General features: G+C 42.2%; 1 protein-coding gene across 1 annotated transcript in view; it reads left to right on the forward strand.

Moving 5' to 3' along the window:
* CENPC (centromere protein C) overlaps positions 1-26,166 on the forward strand; it is a 63,965-nt gene that overhangs the window by 1,657 nt on the left and 36,142 nt on the right. Inside the window, exons 2-3 of the mRNA XM_015815163.1 lie at positions 8,483-8,548; positions 17,375-17,479. Coding sequence (XP_015670649.1) covers positions 8,483-8,548; positions 17,375-17,479 — 171 coding nt within the window. The remainder of the gene's footprint in view (positions 1-8,482; positions 8,549-17,374; positions 17,480-26,166) is intronic.

The raw sequence follows: 26,166 nt of genomic DNA on the forward strand, positions 1-26,166 counted from the left end.
AGGTTGGAGACTGGGCAATAACTGGCCAACTCATCTGGGTCCAGGGAAGGCTTCTTGAGGAGGGGCCTCACAACGGCCTCCTTAAGGGCCGCAGGAAAGACACCCTCCTGCAAAGAAGCGTTAACAATTCCCTGGAGCCAGGCTCGTGTACCCTCCCGAGCTGCCAGTACCAGCCAGGAGGGGCACGGATCCAACAAACGTGGTTGCATTCAGCCCTCCCAAGACCCTGTCCACATCCTCGGGAGCAACAGAGTCAAACAGAGTCCGGAAGCTGAGATTAGAAAAAAAGATCCCTAGAATCAACAATCCCTCATACCAAAAAATCCCACAGTCATCAGCCACAGCCCCAGGGAAGCAGGATATTACCTTTGGGACATAATAGGTTTAACCCACCACCATCAGAATATCAGAAAGGCAGACTCAGGTCAAAGTTCATGCCACAGGAACAACTCCAAACAAAAGCCCAAGAAGGTATAAAAAACCATTCCCTACTACAATTTTTCCAGAGCCATCTTTCTGTCTGGCTCTCCTCTTCAATAAACTACAACCTTCTTTCTAAAGCAGTCTCCAGGTTGATTATTCCCAGCTTGGACTGGACCCTGATGAAGATTTTTCTTTCAACAATATGTAGACCAAGCAAATATGGTCTTTTCCTTGTCTATGGAGATTTTCAGTCATCCAGGTCATGGTTGTCCCATAGGTGCCTTTTCAAGAGGCAACTGGACTTCCTTGTTTTTCTTTGAAGACGTTTTGCTTCTCATCCAAGAAGCTTCTCTACTGGATGGTGGGGAATCAAAGGATTTATATTCCTTGCAGACAACTGACCATTTGCATTCTTTTAGAGAGTTGTTGGGGCCACTTGGTTTATCTGTGTCCTCAAGGTCACCTGAGTGGTGCAAATGGATGTGGAGTCTTCTTGGAACTGCTGAAAGGACTGTACTGTGAACTGGAGATAAATTATGTTGTATCTGTCCCTCTCTGTTGAGAGAGAGCTGTTCAATTTTGACATAGATGGCCTCTTTGACCCTTCTTTCAAACCAGCTCTGTCCAAAGTGTGGACTTGGCTGTCTTCAAAAGAATGGCCTTTGTCTTTTAAATGTAGATGGACTGCTGAATCTTGTCCTGATGAGTTTGTTCTCCTATATTGTACCATGCATTTATGAAGTGGTTGTTTTGTTTCCCCAATTTACAGATCTGCACATGTCTTATTTCATTGCTCAGTTTGTGTCTGGGTGTTTTAACCTTGGGGTGGACAAGCTTCTGCCTTAATGTATTCTTGGGTTTAAATTGTGCATGTATGTTGTGTTGGTTGAAGATCCTCCTGAGCTTTTTAGATATTCCTGCAATGACATTCCATTCCTGCAATGGAATGACAACATTGTTTCATTTATTGTTTTCTTCTATTATGGAGGAGCTCTTGCTGGGATTTTTTTTGGATTTGATGAAGGCCCAGTTGGGATAGCCACATGTTCTGAGGGGTTCCTTGAGTGTTTTAATTCTTTTTCTTATGTTTGCTGGCTGGCAGGCCTGCAGCTTGGTGGTGTAGAGTTCTGATAACTCCCATTTTGTGTTCCAGTGGATGGTGAGAATCAAAATGTAAATATTGATCTCTGTGTGGGGGTTTTCTGTAAACTTTAATGTTAAGGCTTCTGACAATACCCCTTAATGGGTATTGCAGAGTCCAAGAAGTCTAGACTATTTTCTTTAACATCTTTCCGTGTGAATTTGATGTATCTGTTCAGAGTTGATATGTTGATATGACTTGGATGACTGAGAATCTCCATAGAAACTTGCAGGCAAATGATGTTTCTTGCAGATCTTCCAGTGCACCATTATTACTACTTTGTGATGTCATTTCTTGTAGTCAGTTGGTGCAATCTTCTTGCAGCAGCAAACTAAGAAGTCCACTGTTTCTTAAGCTCCTTCGCAGGAATGGCTTTTGCAGTCAATTCTGGCTTTATAGTATATGCGTTCATATTAATATATAGAAATGTGTGAAATTACAGCTGCCAGTTCTTTAGCTGGTATTGGATTTCATATGTATCAAGTTCTACCAAAGAATCTAGGATTTCAAAATAGTATATGTGTGGATCTCACATGGCCTTTTGAATTGAAATTTTGAATGATGGCCTCTTGAATTGAAATTTTGTAAGTCAGTTGATGTATTTTCTAAATGCTTTTTTTTGGTATGACATCCATTATGCCAATAATCACTGAGATCACCACAGTTGATTTATGCTGTAGTTTTTAATGTCAATTTCCAGATCTTGACAGTTTGTTTTCTCCAGTTCTTTGTCTTCTATTCTACTGTACCCTGCTATTGCAACATTAGTTGTCCACTTTTTTCTTCTTTTCAACTACCATTAAAATCTGGTGTGTTAGGAGCTAGTTTGTGTCCAGAAATCCCATAATATTTCAACTTGCTCATTTTGAGTATCTTTTCAACTTTGTGTTCCCACTGATCTTTTATTACTGACACATAATAATTTTTATAAAAATTATAAAAAAATCCCAGTGAATCATTTTGGTGACTGTGTTATATTATTATTTATAATCAATTTGTTATCTAACATATATGGGCCAGATATTGGTGGCTTTAATTAGGTTTTCACAATTCAATTTTGTCTTAACCACTTTCCTTACTTCTTAGATGTATTCTTTACTAAACACATTTTTAACTTGTTCATGCTTAATGTTATCCTACCATAAAATGCTCAGATACTTGTAGACTTTATCCGGTTTGCTCCTAATGATTTGGCCATTCAGTATTTCAGTTCATCACAATTCATGATTTTACCCTGATTTATTGCTATTGTAGCGCATTTCTTTAGGCCATGGGTATCCAACCTTTTGGTTTGCCTGGGCTGCACTGAGTGAAGAGGAATTGTCTTGGGTCGCATATATATATATATATATATATANATAATATAATATAATATAATATAATATAATATAATATAATATAATATAATATAGTTAATGTATATAAATAATACACTTCTTTTGTTTTTTAAATATTTTTTATTATCTCTTGTGGTCCACATTACTAGCTATGCAGGGCCAACACACCTGCTCGAGGCAAAAATCCATTGCTATATCTATTGCTAAAAATTCTTATAATATTGTCGATGACTGGATATCAATTTCTGATTTTCTATAAAGCGTTAGATCATCCATATAAAGCAAACATGAAATTTTATTAACAATTTTTGCGGCTTGGTAACCAAAGATTTGATTTCTTCAAAATCACTGAAAAGGATCATAGCAATGACAAATAAGGGTAATAATGAATCTTTCTGGAAGATGTCTTTCTTAATGTTGTCAATCCCATATTTTTATTTCCAACCATCAATTCTGTCTTTTAAGTTTCAGTATTTTTTTAAAATTTTTACTGAGACCGATTGTTTCCAAATGTTTGATGATTATGTGATTATGCAGCAATGAATCAAACATCTTTTTATAATCAATTCAGACAATATGGTTTATTAACTTTGCAATTCTTAAACCATTTTATCAATCAGGATTTGATCTTTTCGGTTTTACAAATTTTATTAATTTTCAAATAAACAAGTTCTTAATACAAATATGGTGCACATAAAAAAACAAAACCCTATTAAACATCATATTTTCGGAGGTGATCGGCAGTTCCCCCCCCCCGCATCCACCCTCTCTTTCACCCTTCCTACCTACTTCCCTCTTCCTTTCCTCCCCTCCTACCCACACCTCTCTCCTCTTTCTCTTCCAATTACCCTACACATCCCTCCTCCTTCTTTTCCTCAACCTTCGGATGCAGTTTGGGGGTACCAGCCGACCACCTTCTCTTCACAAAAAAAAAATTACATTATTTATTTATTATTTTTTTATTTATTATTTCAATTTATATCCCGCCCTTCTCCCGAAGGACTCAGGGCGGCTCACAACATTATTAAAACAAAGAAAGACCCACACACCCCACCGAATAAAACCAAATTAAAACCAAAATTTTTGTGTTGTGATAGTTAAAATTTCTAAAAAACCCAGTTTAAAAATCCTCCCTAGGCCAGGCCCGCTTGTTGGTGTATTAACATAGTAATACACCAAATTTTATATAACTCTACCCCCTTCATCCCCTTCCCCCCTCCCCCTCCCGGACCTCCCAGAATTGAATACAGGGATAAGCACATAACATCCCAAATCTAAATAAAGCTACCCAAACATAATACAATCAAATATTAACATACTTTAACTCTAATATACAATAATAAACATGAATATAAAATATAATAATATATAAATTATACTAAGTAAATAAAAATAATAAAAAAATTAATCAAAAGCAATATGATAATTATTAATTTCATACTTTCTCCATACCAAAATACTTTTTTCTTGAGATTGATCTTTCAAATATGCGGAAATCTTGGCCATTTCTGCAAAATATGACACCTTCAATCTCCAATCGTCCATAGTAGGTAATACATCCTTCTTCCAATTTTGAGCGACCAATAACCTTGCTGCTGTTATGCAGTACAGCATCAAATTCATTTCTTTAAGATCCAAATTTTCCATAATACCCAATAAAAATAATTGTGGTGTGAATTTTATCTTTTTCTTAAAAATCTGTTGGATGTTCCACCAGATCTTAATCCAAAAAGCCTTTACGTCCCTACATGTCCACCAAATGTGATAATAAGTTGCATCTAAATTACCACATCTCCAACATTTAGGCTGCAGGTTAGGATACATGCAAGACAATTTTTTGGGGGGGGTCTAAATGCCACCTATAAAACATTTTATAAAAATTTTCCCTTAAATTCTGTGCTTGAGTAAACTTCACATTTCTTACCCAAATTGCTTCCCATGTATCCAGCGTAATTGGGTCTTGAATATTTTGTGCCCATTTAATCATACAATCTTTAACTAATTCTGTTTCCGAATTCAGTTCTATTAAAACACTATAAATTCTCCTAATATGAGCTCTACTTTGATCTTTAATCTGCTTTATCCAATTTACATCTTCCAAAGTTAAACCAAGCTTTTGATCTATACGCCACCTATCAACCAATTGACAATATGAGAACCAGGAATGGAGAATATTATCTCGTTTCAAATCTTCCAATACTTTAAATTGCCATTCCCGTCCCCTTAAGATAAGTAAATCCTTATAAACAATCCCCTCCAATTTAACTCCCCTTGTGATTCCTTGTATTGCATGTTCTGGAATTGCCCAAATTGGAATTTTAAAATTTAATTTATAATAATACTTCTTCCAAACTCGCAAAAGTGCAATTCTTAAAATATGAGATTTAAAGACTTGATCAACTTTCTTATCAAAAAATAAATAAGCATGCCATCCATAAAATAAATCCCAACCTTCAAGAATTAATATATCTCTATTAGTTAAATTAATCCAATCACTAATCCAAGTTAAAGCCACCGCATCATAATATAATTTTAAATTTGGGGCTTTTAGTTCCCCTCTTTCCGTACATCTTGCATAATTTTAAATTTAACCCTCGGCTTTTTGCCCTGCCAGATAAATCTATTGATACCCCTTTGCCACACCTCCAAATTTGAATCCTTTTTTAAGATAGGTATCATTTGAAACAAAAAGAGAAACTTAGGAAGAATGTTCATTTTAACCACTGAAATTCTCCCCAACAAGGATAACTGTAAGTTTTTCCATTCATCTAAATCCTTTTGAGTTTTTGTCCATAACTTATCATAATTATTTTTGTACAATTTAACATTGGAGGCTGTGATGTAAACACCCAAATATTTCACCTTTTTTACTATTTCAAAACCAGTTAAATTAACCAAAGTCTCTTTTATCTTTCTTAGACATATTTTTAGATAATATTTTAGTCTTATTGTTATTTACTTTAAATCCAGAAACTTTCCCATACTGAGTCAAAATCTGTGTCAAATTTCTTGCAGAGTCAATAGGTTGAGATAAGGTAAAAAGCAGGTCGTCCGCAAAAGCTCTCAGCCTATAGTCATTCTCCTCTAGTGTAATTCCTTTTATGACCGATGATTCACGAACTTTAATTAATAAAATCTCCAGTGTCAGAACAAATAATAAAGGTGATAATGGACATTCTTGCCTTGTACCTTTCTCAATTTTAAATATGTCTGTCAATCCTCCATTTACTATGACTTGTGCTAATTGTAGTTGATAAATAGCCTTATGAGCTGACCAAAATCTGTCTCCAAAATTCATTCTCTCCACCACTCGCAATAAAAATTGCCAGTCCAATTTGTCAAACGCCTTTTCAGCATCCAAGAAGATAAAAGCCGCTGGAATTTGATTGTTTTTATCCAAATATTCAAGCAAATTCACAATTTGTCTAACATTGTACTTCATGTATCTACCAGTTATAAATCCAGATTGATCAACATGAATTATCCGCTTCAATTCTTGCATTAATTTATTAGCTAAATGTTTTGTAAAAATCTTATAATCTGTGTTTAATAAGGATATTGGCCTATAATTCTTGGGCTGAGTCAAGTCCTGACCCTCCTTCGGTATAAGTGATATGAATGCACATCTCCACGATGGTGGTACCTTCCTGAATCTTCACTTTCTTAACCCTGGAGAGCAAATCATTAGTTATCAAAAAAAAAAGTCAATTCTAGAATGAGAGTGATGTCTATCCGAAAAATAAGTAAAGTCCCTTTCTCCTATATTCCGGTCTCGCCAAATATCTCTTAATTCCAAATCCTCTTGCAATGCAAAAAAACTTTTAGGCAATTTAACTTGAGTCAGCACTTTAGAAAAAGTTTTTTTTATCTTTCATGTGATCTATAACACCATTCCAGTCTCCCATCATAATGACAGATTTATAATCCAATTGAATTATCTTCTGATGCAAAAGTTTATAAAATTGTTTCTGCTGCTGGTATTGATTGGGTGCATATAAGCCAACAATAAGGCATTTTCTTCCATTCAATAAAAGTTCAATAAGCACAAATCTTCCTTCTGTATCAAAATCTATTAATTTTGGCAGTAACTTTCTTAACATAAAGAACCACACCTGCTTTTTTCTTCGGTGCTGGAGCAATAAAATGAAGTCCCAATCTAGAATTAATCAAATACTTTTGATCTTTTAAAGTAATATGCGTTTCTTGCAAACGTATAATATCATTTTTATGTTGTTTCAAATAGTAAAATATTTTCTTCCTTTTTTGTGGTGAATTCAAACCATTTACATTCAACGTCATCAACTTAACCGTCCTTTGGCTTGTGAAGCTTCTGGAGCATTCCTTGTATATCTGTCATAACAGATCTCTTTGGCCTTGCCCCTCCCTCTGAGGTAAATGAATATGTTTTAGGTGCAAGTCCTTTTTGTTGTTCTTTCTCCTTATGTTTGTAAGCTGCACGGGTCATTCTTTGCTCCTTTGGATCTTCTTTTTCCTCAAACAATTGTTGACACTGAAAATCTCCTGCAGATGGTGATATAGCTCCAGGCAATTCAACAAGTAATTGTTCTGTTAAGTCTATCATTTCTTTAGATCGTGATGTTGATGGTGAATCAGCTTTCAGGACCGTTAAGTAAAAATCTTTAGCCTTTAATCAGGATTTGATCTTTTGTATCTCTTCTTTTTCTTTCATTTTCTTTCTGTTCTATTGGAAAGATGTTATTTTCTTGTAAGTAATCTTGGAAGTTGTCTGCTCTTATGTCTGAAAGTAATTTAAATATTGTGGGAAAGATGTTATTGGCCTATAGCAGTGATGGTGAACCTTTTAGAGACCGAGTGCCCAATCTGAAACCCAAAACCCACTTATGTATCGTCGGGTGTCGGGTGGGCGTGGCCCATTGGGTGGGTGTGGCCCATTGGGTGGGCATGGCTGCAGTGGTAATGGCAGACTGGGTAGGACTAAAAAGTTCAATCAATCAATTCCAACTTTGCGAGATTTTTTTTTTCCCGTGAGAAGTTGAAATTGATTGAATCTTTTTTTTTTTGCACACGGCGGCGGAGGCCTAAAGCGAAAAGGTTTTATAAAATCCAGCTGAAGGCCTAGGACTGGGCGACGGCGCGCGTGCTCACAGAGAGGGTTCTGCGTGCCATCTGTGGCACGTTAGTCATAGGTTCGCCACCACGGGCCTATAGTTTCCTAAGCATTTTTCCTGGCATTTTTAATACAACTAGTCCTCAACTAACAACTATTTGTTTAGTGATAGTATAAAGTTATAATGGCACTAAAAACAATGACTTACAAGTGTTTTTTACATTCTACCAAGCCTCCAAATTATTTTATCCACTCATAACAATTAAAGTTCCTGTTTTGTCCAAGGGGGTTTAAAAAAAGTAAGGTGCAAGACAATTACTCAAATTCTCAGGGTAATTTGAAACATTATATTCCAAATTTTGAATGGGACACCTGGACAGTTTTTCCAAGCTCAGACTAATTTACACTTAAGTACATCCATAGTAATATTGCATCTGGCACTCTTCTAATTTTTTCCTTTTTGTATTTTTTTATATTCTGTATTATTTTTAGATAAATCTGCAAATTTGGAGGAGAATCTACATAGCTCAATATCAAATTCATTAAAGCATAAACTAAGTAAGTTTCATTATGTTTTATGTTTTTTTTGTATAACCCCCCTCCCCCCAGCCTTCTGTTTAGTGATTCTATGGGAGATGTTCCATACAAAACCACAAAATGTATAAGTTTATTTTTAGGTTATAAATGTTTCTTGATAATAGACATTGGCAGCTTTAAAATACATTTTAAAAGTACAGGTATAGTACTTTGTATTATTCAGTATAATTTTCTTGTATACAGATTGCATGCATTATTTAAATCAATATTATAAAATTTTGGATCATGTAATAATGTATTCATATTGTTATGTGTATTCATATATTTTCAATTAAATATATGGTTTACAGTTTTAATCTTTGAACTGTTACTATGATCTTTCAATATATTGAGAACACTTCTTTATATGAAATGTAACATATAAATCATTTGGCATTTAAAAATCACTTAAAATATATATTAGAAAATAGTAATAGATGAGTGAACAGCTTTATACCAGAATTTAGATAGTATATGTGCCTCTTTTGAAATACAGCAGTAAAGGAGAGCTGAAAAAGGTAGGAACAAAAGTAGGAACTACAAAGTAGGAACTAAACTAAACAGAAATAATATGCTCTTACTGAGTCCAAGCATGTCTATTAGTGATTAATGGCTTAATGAAACCATGTTAGGATTAGTGGCACAATGATAAAAATTGATCTGGCAATACAGTATAGTTTAACTGCTGTTAGGGAAAATGTATGCAGATGTAGAAAGGAAATGGCAAGAGGCACAGGTGAAATGGAAATTTCTCACTATATCTGATCACTGTAACAGTTATATTCTCAATTTTACTTTGTATATATAGATTTTAAATCTGTGAAACTTACTTGGTTGTATAGCAGCCTTGCCCAACCTGATACTGTTCAAGTAAAGGGCTAGGGCATGGGTTAGCAATTCTCATGCGGCTCTTTGAGCCATCCCCTGCGGCTCCGGAGCCTCCTCCGCCATTTGCAGAGATAGACAAGGAGAGAGAGAGGCACTTGCGCTTCCTCCCCTCTCTCTCATGCATACTTGCCCCCTCGCAAGGCTCCTGATTGGCCCTGCGCCTGGGTGCCCTGCCCCCTGGGAGAAGGGCGGCCAGGAAGTCCCTTTCCTGAGCTGGCCCCGTCCCAGGCGCATGTGGCTGGGGAGCCACATGGGGAAGCCCCGGGATTCCTGCTGGGAGCGGCCCGCCAGAGCCTTCGCTGCTCTCCCTCCCGCAAGCCGCAGCCCTGAGGGAGAGCAGCCCCTGCAATGTCCAGCCGGTGCGACCATTGGCCAAGCAGCAGCAGAGCCGGAGACAGAGGGTCAGTGGCAGGGGGGAGGGAGGGGGCTCCGAGTCTGCGGAACGCCGCCATGAAGCGGCCATGGGGCAGGTGGCATGCCCCCCAGCTTACCTATAACAGGCAGCAGTCCCAGCTGTGGCATTGCTTCCTGGGCCGTCCCCGGGCCGCTCCCTGGGCACCCGAGCCAGCCATGCGTCTCCCCGGGCTGGGCAACAGTCTGGGCTGGGCCGGTGGCCAGCAGGGGCATCACTTCCTGGGCCATCCCCGGGCTGTTCCATGCCTGGGCAGCTGAGCCGGCCACGCATCTCCCCGGGCCGGCCCGTGGTGCCCCGGGCGCCTTCTGCTGCCTCCGCCCCCCCACGCTTGGCCTTCCCGGGATCTCCGCCCATTTTCCCATGCCCGGAGCAGGAGAGGAAGCGCTGCTTTCTGGGCATCGGAAGGGGCTTTCCCCTCCTAGCCCCCCATCCACCGGGGTGAGGGCGCTCCTCTGGACCGGGGCTGTGCGAATCACAGCCTGCAGAATTTGGCCCTGGAAAGACTGGACCAGACAGCTGGCCGGGGAGGCCAAGGAGCCCCAGCGAGGCTGGCCAGGAATCCCGTCTGGCTTGGCGGGGCCACCTGACCGCCGCGGGGGTGTCCACCTCAGCCGCCTCCTGGCGGGCCTGCTAATTGTGGGCTCCCTGCCAGCTTCCTCCATGAGTCAGGCGCCCGGGACTCCACGGAGCCACCCCTAATTGCGCCCCATGAGGGCCCGACTTAGCCCCGGCCTGATCTCCAAAACGTCGCTTGCCCAAATTCTTTCTGCATCCTGGGGGAAGTTGCACCTTGTGGTCCAGTTATTGTGGGCATCGTGCGTCTAATCATGCCTTTGAAACGCGGGCCAGGAGAACTCTCATCCATCCCTCTGAACTGAGTTGGGACCGAGGGAAAGGAGGAGAAAAAAGGAAAGCAGGCAGCGCTTTGGTAGAATGGAGGGGTCGGAGGCTTTGGAGCAGGAGCGTCGACGGGGGAAAAGAGAGACTCTGCTTTTCAGGGGCGCTGGCTTGCAAGCAGCCCAAATCTCAGGCCCGCGTTCGGCCGCCTCACGTGCAAAGGCTGCCGCCGTGGCTGCGTTCACACCTGTGCTGCTTGGCTAGTTTCTGTCGCGGCGCGAACTCAGCTGCATCAGCCTCCTGGATGCCAGCACCAGGAAGCTGGGTTCAATTCCCTTGGAGCTGTTCCGGGGCGCAGCCAAGAGCGAGCCTCACAGCCGCCTCGCTTGTCCTGCCCCGCCAGCAGCGCCCCGCGAAGCCTTTGCCGCAAAGCTGTCTCCCCTTTTGCCCCCCCAGATCCCCCAAGGAGCATCCAACCAAACAGCTAACAGAAGCACATGAGGCAGCCTTGTCACTCAATATATAGGTTTCTTTTAATATAAAAAGTGTCTGTTAAAAATTCCTTCCTAAATACACAAAAAGACCAATTGGGGTGCGGGAGAGGGTGGGGGGGATTCGGGGGCTGGATGAAGACGATTTTTTTGGCCAGGAAAAGGAATCAAACAACCAGCAGCGGCTTAGATGGTGCCAATCCAGAGGACTGGAGTACAGAAGTTTCCAAAACAGGAAAAGGAGGGAATAGAGAGCAGGATAAAAGGGGAGCAGGGGAAGCGGGGAGTCACACGTATGCGTACACGCGCATGCACACACCCTGAGCTCAGCACTGGCATAAAGGGGTGCACACGGAGGAGGGAATAATGTACTCATTTGGGCTTACAGGTAGTCAATGAGAACTCAGAAAACTTCGCTCCCTTTTCCCCCCTCCCTCCCCCTTCAGCGAAAGGGTGTATTAGCTTGTCCATTTTTTCCCTAGTTTTTTTTAAATATAAACCTGGGTCTTTGGGTGTGTCCTGCCAAAAAAAAAACCAAACAAACCCAAAACAATTTTTTAAACTCCCCCAAACAATAGAAAAGCAACTGAAAACCTCAATGAAACCCATGCTGAAATTTGCACATCACAAAACCACAGCAGATGTACATGTACAGATGCAATATACAATTCACGATTTATAATAAAACATATACAATAAATAGGTTCGTGTTACTTTTTTGTCAATCTGCAAATAGATTTCTCAGTGCATATCCGACACAATTAGAGAGAGGAGAGAGGAAAGAGAGAGAGAGAAAGAAAGAGGAAAGAAAAAGAATAAAGAGAAAGAGAGAGAGAGGAAAAAGAGAGAGAGAGAAAGAGGGGGGAGAGGAAAGAGAGAAAGAGGGAGAGGAAAGAAAGAGAAAGGGAGAGGAAAGAAGGAGAGAGGAAAGAGAAAGGAAAGAAAGAGAAAGAGGGAGGAAAGAAAGGGAGAGAGGAAAGAGGAAAGGGAGGGACAGAGAGAGACCCTTTTGACATCTAAAATGAAGATAACACTGCATATATCCTATAGGTAGGTAGGTAGGTAGGTAGGTAGGTAGGTAGGTAGATAGATAGATAGATAGATAGATAGATAGATAGATAGATAGATAGATAGAAAGATAGATAGATAGATAGATAGATAGATAGATAGATAGATAGATAGATAAAGGTAAAAAAGGATATATGCAGTGTTAATCTTCCTTCTAGATATTAAAAGGGTTTTGCGGCTCCCAGTGTTTTGTTTTCGGTGGGAAACGGGTCCAAGTGGCTCTTTGAGTGTTTTGGGTTGCCTACCCCTGCCATAGACAGACTCAAGATAAGGGGGTAAAACTAATTACATTTGTTTAAAGGGATTAAACGTACGAAGCCAACACTTTGGACTCATTGCTAGCCTTTGTGAAACAGACTAAAATATTTCAATAACCAAAGCACACAAACCGAGCCTCTGAATTATGCTGTAAAAACTGTATAAAAATCCTTATAGTAATCCATTCAAGTTGCCAGTTGACCAGGAACCCACTGGCTTCTGAAATAAACCCACCTCCTTTTTGACATGCTCGTCTGCCGGCTTTTCATTTCATCAGCGCTGATTGCATTCTCCTGGCTGGAGAAAATGAACCAGGGGACCTTTTCTTCCAGCAACATCTTCTTCCCTGTCTCTTTTTCCTCCCCACCTGCTGAGCTCTCCTTCCACAGCTTCTTTTCTGTCCTCTTCTCTTTCCCTGTTGTCTTTTTTTCCCCTTTCCTGCCAAAACCACCTCCTTTTATATCCTCTCCTCACCTCCCCTTTTCTTCAGTTCACCTCCAGCTTTGCGCTGCTTTCGGAAGTGCCAATCAGCTGGAGCCTGCCGGTGCTCCTGGGGCTTCTGTCAAGCCCAACAGTCCTGCAGCTCCAGCTGCCTCTCCCTCAGGCTTGGGTTGCTTCAGCTCATTCCCCTCCCCCGCTACACTTCTCTAGGATGGTTGCATGCCACGTGCCAAAGTACACAGATAGTACGCGTACCACCAGTTGAAAAGCCCTGCTATAGAGATCCGTCGAAGCCTGGTGCCAAGTTGCCAAAACCAAAATTGTCCTAGATGAGCCCTAGAGAGCTGGAAGAACTCCAGTTGTTCATTGATAAAAATCTGGCCTGAGGCTTCATTCAACCAGTGTGACCCAGGGTGATGGCAACATTCCTATTCTGGGAAAAGAAAGATGGGACCCTCCGTCTATTAGTGGACTATAGAGGGTTAAACACTGTGTGTGTGTAGAGAATGTTTACCCTCTACCTCTGATGAAAGACATGCTAGCCCATCTTGCCAAGATCAAGATCTTTACTAAACTGGACTTGCTGGAGTCCTATTACCGTGTGAGGATCAGAGAGAGGATGAATGGAAAACTGCTTTTAATTGCCTGCTGGGTTGTTTCCAATTTAAAATGCTCCCTTTCTGACTACAGAAGTCCCCAGTTATGTTTATGCAATTGATTAATGAAGTCCTGCATCTATACAAGGGGGTGCTTGTGTATTTAGATGACATTTTAATCTACACTGAAATCAAAGCAGAACACGTGAAGCTCGTGAGAACAGTCCTCCAAAAACTATAAGCTGCCAAAGTGTATGCCAAAGTCTCTAAATGCGAGTTCCATTGAAGTAAGATAGATTATCTAGGCTACCGCTTCTCGCATAAAGGAATTGAAATGGACCTGGAAAAAGTCAGATGTGCTGGAGTGAGTACCACCCCACACTAGGAAGCAGCTGCAAAGCTTCCTAGGATTTGCAAACTTGCAAACTTTTACTGGCAATTCATTCCCTCATTTGCTCAAATAGCTCTCCCCTTTACGAATTTACTTTAAAGGAGGGGACAAATCTAAACCTAGTCAACTGCTTAAATGGTTGATGTAATGCCAAGCTGCTTTTGAGAAGCTCAAGTGCTTGTTTACGGCTGAGCCAGTGTTAAAAGTTTTGAGCAGGTGAAACCATTTTTTATACAAGCTGATGCAAGTTATATGGCTGTGGGAGCAGTATTACTGCAGGAAAATGAAAGCGGACAACTGCAGTTTTGTGCTTACACGTCCCAAAAACTTTCTGAGACTGAGCAACAATGAGCTGTGTGGGAGAAAGAGACGCCGTGAGATGGGCGCTCCTGACCTGGAGACACTTCTTAGAGCTAAGTAAAATACCTTTTGATCACAAGAATTTAGAGGCACTAAAAACTCTTGACAAGCTTTCTCCTAAACAAGCATGATGGGCACAATATCTTAACCGCTTTGACTTCATTCTGCGCTATCTTCCTGGGGGGAAGAATTTTTTGGCAGAAGCACTGTCACAGATGCCGCAATACAATTCCTCCAAAGCAGAAATAATTAAACCAGAGCTCCTCCCCCATCAGTTGGCCGCTCAAATGACCACCCAAGCCCAAGGGAGAGAAAAAGCTCCAGTATCCAAAGATGTGACTTTTGCCCTAAAAGTCACCCTGAAGGATGATAAGTGGTTTTAAACTCACAGCAATGTTTGCTTAATCCGAGATGGACTAGCCTGTGTGGGGGCAAAACTTCATGCTTCAGAGGGTCAGAAACTCATGGTTTTGAGGACCTGCCATGAGTTAAAAATGGTGGAATATTTTGGGTTTGTGAAAAAAACTGCACTTAGTCAAGAGGCAGTTTTGGTGGCCATCCCTCAAGAAAGACATTGAGGGCTATGTTGCCAGCTGCCCGGTGTGCACTTCGGCAAAGCAGCGATAAGGGAAAGCTCCAGGACTCCTTCAAACAGTAGCTGAGCCATCAGAACCTTGGAGAGAGATTTCTATGGACTTTATTATAGAACTCCCTGAAAGTGCAGGAAATATAGTAATTTGGGTGGTAACTGATTTATTCTCCAAACAAGTGCATTTTATCCCTTGCCAAAAGATCTCTTCTGCTCGAGGTCTTGCAAAACCATTCCTGCATCATATTTATCGACTACATGGAACACCTCAAGACATTATTTCAGATAGGGGGAGCAATTCACTTCCAAGTTCTAGTGAGCCTTCTGGGAGATATTGGGGACTGACCAAGGACTTAGTTCTATCATCCCCCCAAACGAATGGGATATGTGAACAAACCAACTCAATCTTGGAACAATACCTTAGATGTTTTATTAATTATAAACAAAATAACTGGAATGACCTCTTGCCATTTGCAGAAGTGGCATATGATAATTCTGTACACAGCAGTACTGGTTTCACCCCTTTCCGAGTGGCTACTGGTCAAGATTTCAAGTCTATGCCTGAGCTCCCTGTTGATGACCCTAGGGTGCTGTCTTTGTATGAATGGGTCTCCCAACTGCAAAACAAGTGGCCCATCATACAAAAAGCATTCGTAGATGTTTATAAACATTGCGATGTTTATAAAGCACAATCTGATAAAAAAGGACCGAGCCAAAGTCTTTTAAAGTGAGGGACCAAGTTTACCTATCTACTCATTTGCACTCACTTCAATCCTCTAAGAAATTGGGGCCTAAGTTTGTGTCGCCTTTCCCCATTAAGCGCCTTTTACCATGGAACTAGACTTGCCAAAGTCACTTTGCCGAGTCCATCCGGTTTTTCATTGCAATTTATTAAAACCTGAAGTTTCCTCACCCCTTAGACCAATTCCTCCCCCTGTCTCTGAACCAATAATGATAGAGGGTGAACAACATTTTGAAGTGAAGGAGATTTTGGGCTCTCGCAAACATAGGGGAACCTCCAATATTTAGTGGCATGGAAAGACTTTCCTACCAGCCAGAAGGAGTAGTTTGATTATAGACCTGTTAAAGCCCCTAGATTAGTGAAATGTTTTCATAATCAATATCCTGATATAGCTAAGTGATCTAATTTTCTTTTTTCTACCCAGTCTTCTGCCGGTTTAATCCCTGTCTTTTGAAGTGGGAGCATGTCAGGTTGCCTTTTTAGGTGCCCTGCCATTCTGGTGGAGGGGGGAGGAGGATGCTTTGGGGCAGCATTCTTTGCATGCTTTCACTTTTGCAGTAACTGCATGAAAATTAGAGAGGGGTATCATTTTCAGAGAAAAAGTAGACTTCTTCCCAATCATTTCCACTTCAAGGTCGCTGCACCCTGAGGATGACTCATTATATAGTTTGTACCTCAGCGCTCTCAAAACAACTTTGTGGCATTGTATTGGCTGCCGATAGACTGGTCAGGGGGTTGGATTTTAAAGTGGGAAGAATAGCTTGGTGCTTTGTTCAGAAATGATAGATTTTGTTTGACTTTACTGCAACTACTGTTTCTCATGACGTTAAGAGTTGTGCTTTCCTGACTGGGACAGCTGTGTTAAGTCTTTACATGTTTATTTTGAGAAGGGGCAAAAATTGCCAAATTGAGACTCCTGAGGTATTTCATCAGTTCTAACATCTGATGAAATAAGCTATAACGTATAAAAGCTTACGGCTTTTCATAAAATTTCTTAGTCTGAAAATGTATCTTTTTGTATTTTTTTCCCTTTAATATTAAAATATGCTTGAGGATTCTTGGAAAATATTTACTAAATTCCAAATACATCAGACAAATATAATATAAAATACTTTAATATGACAACGTATTGAGTCTTAAATTTGGCAAAATTAGATTTGTATTACTTTTTAGCTACAAGGGTAATGAAAAGATTGAGCTATTAAAACAGATTAAACTTCTTTTTAAGTGATAAGGTTAAAATGGAAAATTGTATATATAGTGTGAAGGAAAGAAACGTTGAAAAAAATATTGATGTAAACCTTACAATTAAAAACAACATGGAATTATGAACCATGTTGCCTAAGAATGACAACAAAATTTTGTGTATATGTATGTGTGTGTGTGTGTATGTATATATTTATCACTAGCTGTACCCAGCCACGTGTTGCTGTGGCTCACTCTGGTAAACGCGTGTATTGCTTTTACGTCCAACAGATGGCGCTGTTTTTCAAAAAAAGCATGTTTTACCTGTCACAGGTGTGACATCTATATAATATAGGTATATAAAAACACGTGCGTATTCGAGTGCAATGTTGTGTCAAAATTTCAAAGCAATCGGTGAAGAACATTCGAAGATTTAAGATTTTGAACAAACGAACATTTACATTTTTATTTATATAGAAGATATATTTATCATATATATGAATGATTTACCTGAAATGCATATTTTTGTATGTTTCCTTTCTATTAGTATTGCCTACAGACACACCCAATGTTCGTCGGTCCAAAAGAATACGTATTAAACCATTGCAATATTGGCGAGGAGAACGTATTGATTATAAGATAAGTGCTTCAGGTATGTAATTCAAAGGCTTTGAATGGGGAAGCTGTTATTATTTGTGATGAAACACTAATTTTTTTAGAAATGCAAACTGAAAAATCTAAAAGATGGCTTTACACTTACTTTGAACCTAAGTGTTCTGCTTCAGCCAAATGCATACTGCACAGAAGTTCATGTTCTCTAAATTTTTGCTATATACATTCTTCTGAAACTTATATATCGCTAAATCTCTACAATGCAAAGATCCAACATTGCCTACATGCGGGAGCTACATGGTAAATATATGTATTTATATAGATATACTAGATAATCAGTCAGGCTGAGAGAGAATGGGCCAGGTCAAACAGCTGTTTTTTCATGCCTAAAATGGGACTAGAACTCATAGTCTTCTGGTTTCTATGCCTTAACCAGTACACCAACCTGGTAAAATTGGATTAGAAGGACTTGGATTATATTTTGTATTTTTAACACAAAATTTTAAAAAAATTAGAACCCAGAATTGTCTGAATAACAATGAAATCCCATGAGATCGTTTGCTTATAGCACAAAGATTTCTACTCCAGATTCCATTCCAATTAAGAAATGAAATCGTTTTCTTTTTCAATCACATTATTCAGGAATGTTGTAATAGGAAGTCTATGTACACCTACAGTGATGGAAAAAATTATTTGATCCCCTGCTGATTTTGTACGTTTGGTCACTGACAAAGAAATGATCAGTCTATAATTTTAATGGTAGGTTTATTTTAATAGTGAGAGCAGAATAACAGCAAAAAAAATCTAGGAAAAGGCATTTCAAAAAAGTTATAAATTGATTTGCATTTATTGAGTGAAAGGAGTATTTGACCCCCTTCGCAAAACATGTCTTAATACTTGGTGGCAAAATTCTTGTTAGCAATCACAGAAGTCAGATGTTTCTTGTAGTTGGCCACCATGTTTGCACAGATCTCAGGAGGGATTTTGTCCCACTCCTCTTTGCAGATCCTCTCCAAGTCATTAAGGTTTTGAGGCTGATGTTTAACAGTTTGAACCTTCAGCTCCCTCCACAGATTTTCTATGAGATTAATGTCTGGTGACTGGCTAGGTTACTATAGGAGCTTAATGTGCTTCTTCTTGAGCCACTCCTTTGAGATCTTCGCCATGTGTTTTGGGTCATTGCCATGCTGGAATACCCATCCACGGCCCTGAGGGAAGGAGGTTCTCACCCAAGATTTGACAGTACATGGCCCTGTCCATCGTCCCTATGATGCTATGAAGTTGTCCTGTCCTCCAAAGCATAATGTTTCCACCTCCTTGTTTGACGGTAGGGATGTTGTTCTTGGGGTCATAGGCAGCATTCTTCCTCCTCCAAACATGGTGAGTTGAATTGATGCCAAAGAGCTCAATTTTGGTCTCATCTGACCACAACACTTCCACTCAGTTCTCCTCTGAATCATTCAGATGTTCACTGGCAATTTTCAGATGGGCCTGTACATGTGCTTTCTTGAGCAGGGGGACCTTGTGGGCACTGCAGGATTTCAATCCTTAACGACGTAGTATGTTACCAATTGTTTTCTTGGTGACTATGGTCCCAGCTGCCTTGAGATCATTGACAAGATCTTCCGATGTAGTTCTAGGTTGATTCCTCACTGTTCTCATGATTATTGAAACTCCACAAGATGAGATCTTGCATGGAGCCCCAGACCAAGGGAAATTGTGTTTCTTCCATTTGCGAATAATCATATCAACTGTTGTCACCTTCTCACCAAGCTGCTTGGCGATAGTCTTGTAGCCCATTCCAGCCTTGTGTAGGTCTACAGTCTTGTCCCTGACATCCTTTCATAGTTCTTTGATCTTGGCCATGGTGAAGAGTTTAGAATCTGATTGATTGATTGCTTCCGTAGACAGATGTATTTTATACAGGTAACAAGCTGAGTGTCATGGTTCCAAGAGATGAAACTCTTCAAAAGAACTTCGAGACATTGTTTACCTTAAAGAATCTTTATTTTGAGTAGCATAATATTGGCACTGCTTAATCGAAGCCAAAAACTGAATTCCCCTTCCCTGAGCACCTAGTATCAAAGCACAATTCTCTCCTTCAATTAACAGTGATAAATCACATTCCCCAATTAGCTTGAAGCGCGGGCCTCCTCTCCAGTTCTCCAGCCCACCAATTCCTTATCAGCTCTGGTTAAAATAACCTTGTTTCTCACGCTAGGTTTAGTTATGTCTAGCTAGACTCTCGTTCACATCCCCCCTCCCAGCAGCATCTACTTCTAAAAGCAAAAGGTAAAAGATGGCTACATTTCCATCTGTTGTCAAAGCAAAAACATCCGATGTTAGCAACGTTGACATCCTCCCCCCCTTACAAAAAGGATAAATCCTGTAGTATAAACAAAAGCACAGGTTAGGGATTGCCTCTTGGTTTGTTAGGGTATTTCTTATAAAACCTGTTAAAGAGTCTATCAGCTTTCACATCGCTAGACTTCACCCAAGTGGCTTCCCTTCCATTGAACTAAATACTGCAATTTCCCTTTTAAAATTCTAGAATCAAGAATACGCTTTACTTCATAGTGGCTCTGTCCTGCCACCACGAGGGGCCGGGTGCCTTCTTAGGGGGGGTCTTAAAGTGGAACCCCAATAAGGTTTCAACAGGCTGCAATGGAAAACGGTGATTTTTTCCTAAGAGCTTAAAGAGTTTTAATTCCACTATGGCCAGGTTAATGATCTTTACAGTGGGGAAAGGTCCCAAGAACTTCAGTCCTAACTTCTTATTAGGTAATTTGAGCTGTAAATATTTAGTTAACAGATGAACCTTTTCCCCAACTTTGAATGTTCGATGAAAAGCCCCTTTTAATCCGCCTGCTTTTTGTATGTCTCCGAAGCCTTTTTTAAAGCTGTTTTTGTGGTTTTCCAAACTTCTTCCCACCCCTTCACCCATTGATATTGATCAAGTGTCTGGGAAGTGGAGGGCGCCTGGGGGTATTCGGGTATCAGGTTGAATTCTTTTCCTGTGGCTACTTTAAAAGGCATGAAACCAGTGCTGCTGTGAACAGAGTTATTGTAAGCCACCTCTGCGAAAGGGAGGTCAGTCCAGTTAGTTTGTTGGTAGCTGACAGCATCTGAGATATTGTTCCACCATTGAGTTCGCGGATTCAGCCGCTCCATTAGTAGACGGATGAAAAGCAGATGATAGACCTTGAGATGAGCCAATTAGTTTATGAAAACTTCTCCAAAACGTAGCTGTGAACTGCACCCCCCTGTCCGAGATTATTCGTTTAGGTGCGCCTTGCAGCCGGTAGATGTATTTCAAAAACATTTTGGTCAGTCATTGGGCAGATGGGAGTTCTTTTCAGGCGATGAAGTGAGCCTGCTTTGAGAACAAATCTATCACAGTCCAAATGACTATTTCCTCTACTTTTAGGTAGATCTACTATAAAATCCATCGCAATTTCTTCCCATGGTTGGGAAGGGTCTGCCACTGGTTGCAACAGCCCAAGGGGTTTCCCTGGAATTCTTTTCATAGTGGCACATACAGCACAACTCCTGACATAGCTTTCCACATCCCGTTTCAATCCCGGCCACCAAAATTGCCGGCAGATGAGGTGTAGTGCTTTTAAATATCCAAAGTGTCCAGCCTGTTTTACGTCATGGCAATGTCGGAGAGCGTTAAGGCAGAGGGTCTCTGGCAAGTATAACTTTCCCACCTTGTAAGCGAAACCATCCCTGCACGTTAGGGAGTTTTGATTGTCCTTGAACCATTGGTCAGTGAGGAGTTCTTGTTTTATTTTCTTTACCCTAAGGTCATCGGGGTTAGGGGCTCTTGAAGGTGGGACTCTGCGCAGAGTGAATTGAGAGGCTGTTTGTGGATTGGAGATAATTGTCTCATTAACCTCTTCACTCTGGCTTTTGTACTGGGGCAGTTTGAATAGAGCATCAGCTAAGACGTTTTTTCCTCCTGGTATGTACTTTAAAGTGAAGTTAAAACAGTTAAAGTACTGCGCCCATCCCACTTGTTTCGGGGACAATTTGCGGGGAGTTTTCAGTGCTTCTAGATTTTTGTGATCAGTCCACACCTTGAAAGGCACCTTGCTTCCCTTTAGATAGTGTCTCCAGTTTAATAGAGCCCAGCATATTGCGAAAGCCTCCTTTTCCCATACAGCCCATCTCCTTTTGCACTCAGTGAATTTTTTTGAGGTGGAGGCGCAAGGTTGTAAGGTCCCACTCTGGTTCTTTTGTAGTAGTACAGCTCCGACGGCCACATCACTAGCATCGGTTTGAATTACAAAGGGCTGCCCTGGGCAGAGATGCTTTAGGACCGGTTCAACAGCAAATAGTCTTTTTAAGTTCTCAAAAGCAGTCTGACAGTTCATAATCCAGGCTAATGGTTGGCCTGGTCATGGCTTTCCTTCCCCTTTGCCTATTTTTAGTAATTCTGTAAGGGGTAGGGCAATTTCAGCAAAAGAGGGGATGAATTGACAGTAAACATTGGCGAATCCTAGGAAGCTCTGGAGCTGTTTGCGAGTCTTTGGAGGCTGCCATTCAATTACATCTTTCACATTGGTCGAGTCCATTTCAATGCCCTTGCTGGAAATTCTGTAGCCAAGATAATCCAATTGGGTCTGGTGAAACTCACATTTTGATAGTTTGACATAATGTTTGGCATTCAACAGTTTCTTTAGCACAGTGGTTCTCAACCTTTTTAATGCCGCGACCCCCAACCGGTCGTAAGTCGAGGACTAAACCGGTCGTAAGTCGAGGACTAAACCGGTCATAAGTCGAGGACTAAACTGGTCGTAAGTCGAGGACTACCCAATCGGTCATAAGTCGAGGACTTTCCCTGCCCGGGAGCGCCGCGCATGCGTGGTTCCACCCCCTGCGCCGGCCGAGGTGTAGCTGGCAAGCGGCAGAGACGGAGCAGGCCGACCACCAGCTGGCCCAGCTCAAGGGAGGTAAGGCACCCGCCGGAAAAGGGGGAAAAAATTGTGGACAGCCTTGCTTGGCGACCCCCGTGAAATGGTTGATCAACCCCAAATGGGGTCACGACCCATAGGTTGAGAACCGCTGCTTTAGCACTTCCCTTACTAGTTTTATGTGGTCAGTCATATTTGTGCTTTATATCAGGATATCATCAAGATACACCAGAACTCCTTTATATAAATGGTCATTTAGAACCTGATTAATCAGCTGCATGAAGACTGCTGGGGCCCCCTGTAGTCCAAACAGCATGGGACAGTTAAAAGCAGTCTTTCACTCATCTCCCTCCTTTATCCTCATCTGGTAATATGCCTTCCTCAGGTCTAACTTAGAGAAGACACTCCCCTTTGCCAGGTGGGTTAGTAAGTCCTTCAGGAGGGGGAGGGAGTATTTATTTTCCACACTCACAGCGTTCAGATGCTTATAATCCATGCAGAGATGAAGCGACCCATCTTTTTTTTCTTTAAACAACACCAGGGCTCCCACAGTAGACTTGGCCCATTCAATGAATCCCCTCTCTAGATTTTTGTCCACATGTCGCTGCATCTCCTCCATTTCAAGGGGGGACATAGCATACATCCTCGGTCGTGGGAGTTTGACTCCCGGTAATAGCTCAATGGAGCAATCATTGCGTCGGTGGGGAGGCAGATAGTCACATTCTTTCTCACTAAATGCCTCCGCTAGGTCCCGGTATTTGCTGGCAATGAGTGGTTCGCCTGGTTGCGATAAGGCAGCCATGTGCACTAGGTCATTGGGCAGGCTAAAGTCTCTGTAACGTCCATTGAATTAGTGGGGGGCTTGGATCCTATAGGTAGTCTTACAGTCCTCATTCCCTTCTCCCACCAGATAAAAGGCTTCCATTTGTCTATCCAGGCTAGCCCTAGGATCAGCCTCAGTCATTTTTGGAGCCACCATGAAACGAATGAACTCCCAATGCTCAACTATTTCTAAGCGTAGGGGTTCAGTCAATTGCATGATTAAATTTCCGCCATTAGGGATCCATCGGCTTGCTCAAACCTCACGGGTTTGGACAGCAGCTTTGCTCGTATGCCTATTTTCAGAGCAAGTGACAAGCTAATAACGCACCAGGAGCATCCGGAGTCGATGCTTAATACTTTTAAATCTACCTATGCCCCCATCATAGGGATTATGAGTTTGGCAAGTAGTGAAAAAGGTGGGATGTGTCAACTCACCATTGGGTCGTTTTCTCCTTCATCGTTGCTGTGGTAGGAAGGTAGAGCGATGGCAGGTCCGGCTTGGGTCTCGACATTCTCCTGCGTGGGGGACGTGACTTGAGCAATAGGTTCCTGTATGATCCAGTTGGATTTCTCTTTTGTTGGCTGCTGGGTTGGTTTCTTCCTCGCTGGTGGTCCCAGTCTATTCTGCTGCTAGGGGTAAGGGACTGGGCAATTCGCTGCTTGGTGCCCCTGCTCTCGGCATGTAAAACACTTGATCGATGGCCCAGTAGGTAGTCTGGGATTCTCTGCAGCCACAGCAGTTGGAGACTTTCAGGAGGGTGGCTGTCTCTTGGGTTGATTTGGCCTCAACATGGCTTCCTGTGGCGTGGCTTCTGATAGCAGGCAAGCTGAACATCTAGTCTTACTGCTGCCTGGTACCACTCTCGCAGCTAATCAGGGACTGCTCGATAAATACAAGCCTGGGAGAGGTGGTCATTTAGTCCCTCCCTGAAGTGATGGACCAGGGATCGCTCAGGACACCTCTCTATTTGACCGGCTATCTTGCAAAACCCTTGTACATATTCCTGTGCAGGCCTGCCGGCTTGTTTTATTTTGTGGATTTGCTCCTCCGCTTTGAGGGCAATGGATGGATCCTCGAACCTTGCTCTCAGCCCTAGGAAGAAGAGATGGGGGTCTTCTAACTTGGGTGCTTGCTTGTTATATAAATTGTTCAGCCACTTGGATGCTTCTCCTTCTAAGTTGGACACAATCACGTTGACCGTAGTGGCTGGGTTCAGATAGAAATAGGCACAACGGTTCAAGTGAGAATGCACCTGATTGAGGAAAAGGGTCAGCTTCTCCGGGTCTCCATCGAAGATGGCTCTAAGGGGTGATGCCATCAGTGGTTGCTGGCCTCTCCACTGTGCATATTGCATCCCCAGCTGTTGCTGCCCCCCCCACAGTGGCTGCCGCATTCCCAATTGCTGCAAGCCTCCCAACGGTTGTTGCGTGCCCAGGGGCTGTCACACACACCCGCTGTTGCATTGCAGGCGGCAATTGCACTCCCAATTGCTGTTCGACTCCCACCGGTCTCAGCGGCTGCTATAGTGGCACCCCTGGCTGCGGCGAGCCTCCCAGCAGTTGCTGCATGGGTGGGGGGTGGTGCTGCCATCCCCACTGCTGTTGGCCTTCAGGGGTTTGTGGCAGCCCCGGAAGCAGTTGTTGCTGGATCTCCATCGGTTGTGGGCCTCTAGCAGTTGCTGCACGTTCGGGGGTGGCTGCCAGTCCCATTGCTGCTGCAGCGCTCCCAGTGATTGCTGACCCCTTGGCAGCTGCATCATCCACAGTTGTTGCAAGGTCCCCATCTGCTGCTGCACTTTTGGGGGCTTCCCAGCTGGGGAGGCTGTGACATTTCCCATTGTTGTGCGGGCCCCGAGCTGGGTGGCTTCAAGGATTGGGAGGCTGCCCGAACTGTACAAGGGGGGGGGGATTGGGGGTCTCTCTTGGTAGGAGTTGGTGGCTGCCTCTCCGATCACCATGATCACTTGCATATGGGGAGCAGGAAGGTTGTTCTCCACTCTTAATTTCCAACTCCTCAAATCTTTCCACCAGCTTCTCCACTGACTGGCTACGTGCTGTGGACAGGTACGTCCACTCACCCGAGTCCTTAGCAGTACACGGTTTTTTGGTTCTCCACCGGTATGGGGAACGTGAGGTATGGGAGTCCCTTCGTAGCAGCTCAGTCCCGTCTGCTTTTTAAGCACTTGAGGTTGGCAAGGCCATCTCGAGGTGTCTGGAGTCTTTGCTGGGTGGGGTCCATTCTGGTGACCAGATCAGTTGTCCTTGCAGCTTGGCCTTTGTCCCCAGCTGGGAGGCCTGAAAAAGTTCCTTCTCCACCGGCATGCTGGCTGTTGCTCCCCCCTCTGGGGTAATAGCTGCTGCCAGCATTCTCTCTCCATGCTGAGATTTTCCCCAAATCTTTGTCAGCTTATTCCTCCTTTCTAGGGACAGCAACTGGGGCTCGGGGCCCCAAGATAGTTAGGAAAAAGTTGGAGTTTTTGGCTTAATGTCATGGTTCCAACAGATGAAACTCTTCAAAAGAACTTCGAGGCATTGTTTACCTTAAAGAATCTTTATTTTGAGTAGCATAATATTGGCACTGCTTAATCGAAGCCCAAAACTGAATTCCCCTCCCCTGAGCACCTAGTATCAAAGCACAATTACCTCCTTCAATTAACAGTCATAAATCACATTCCCCAATTAGCTTGAAGCATGGACCTCCTCTCCAGTTCTCCAGCCTGCCAATTCCTTATCAGCTCTGGTTACTATAACATTGTTTCTCACACTAGGTTTAGTGTTCTTATGTCTAGCTGGACTCTCATTCACATCCCCCCTCCCAGCATCATCTAACTCTAAAAGCAAAAGGTAAAAGATGGCTACATTTCCATCTGTTGTCAATGCAAAAACATCCGATATTAGCAGCGTTGACACTAAGATTAGGAGCACTCCCTTTAAGAGTGCTCATTACCTGTATAAAAGACACCTGGGAGTCAGAAATCTTGCTGATTGA

The sequence above is a fragment of the Protobothrops mucrosquamatus genome, unplaced genomic scaffold, assembly GCF_001527695.2.
Source record: "Protobothrops mucrosquamatus isolate PMUCROS unplaced genomic scaffold, P.Mucros_1.0 scaffold320, whole genome shotgun sequence".
NCBI lineage: Eukaryota > Metazoa > Chordata > Lepidosauria > Squamata > Viperidae > Protobothrops > Protobothrops mucrosquamatus.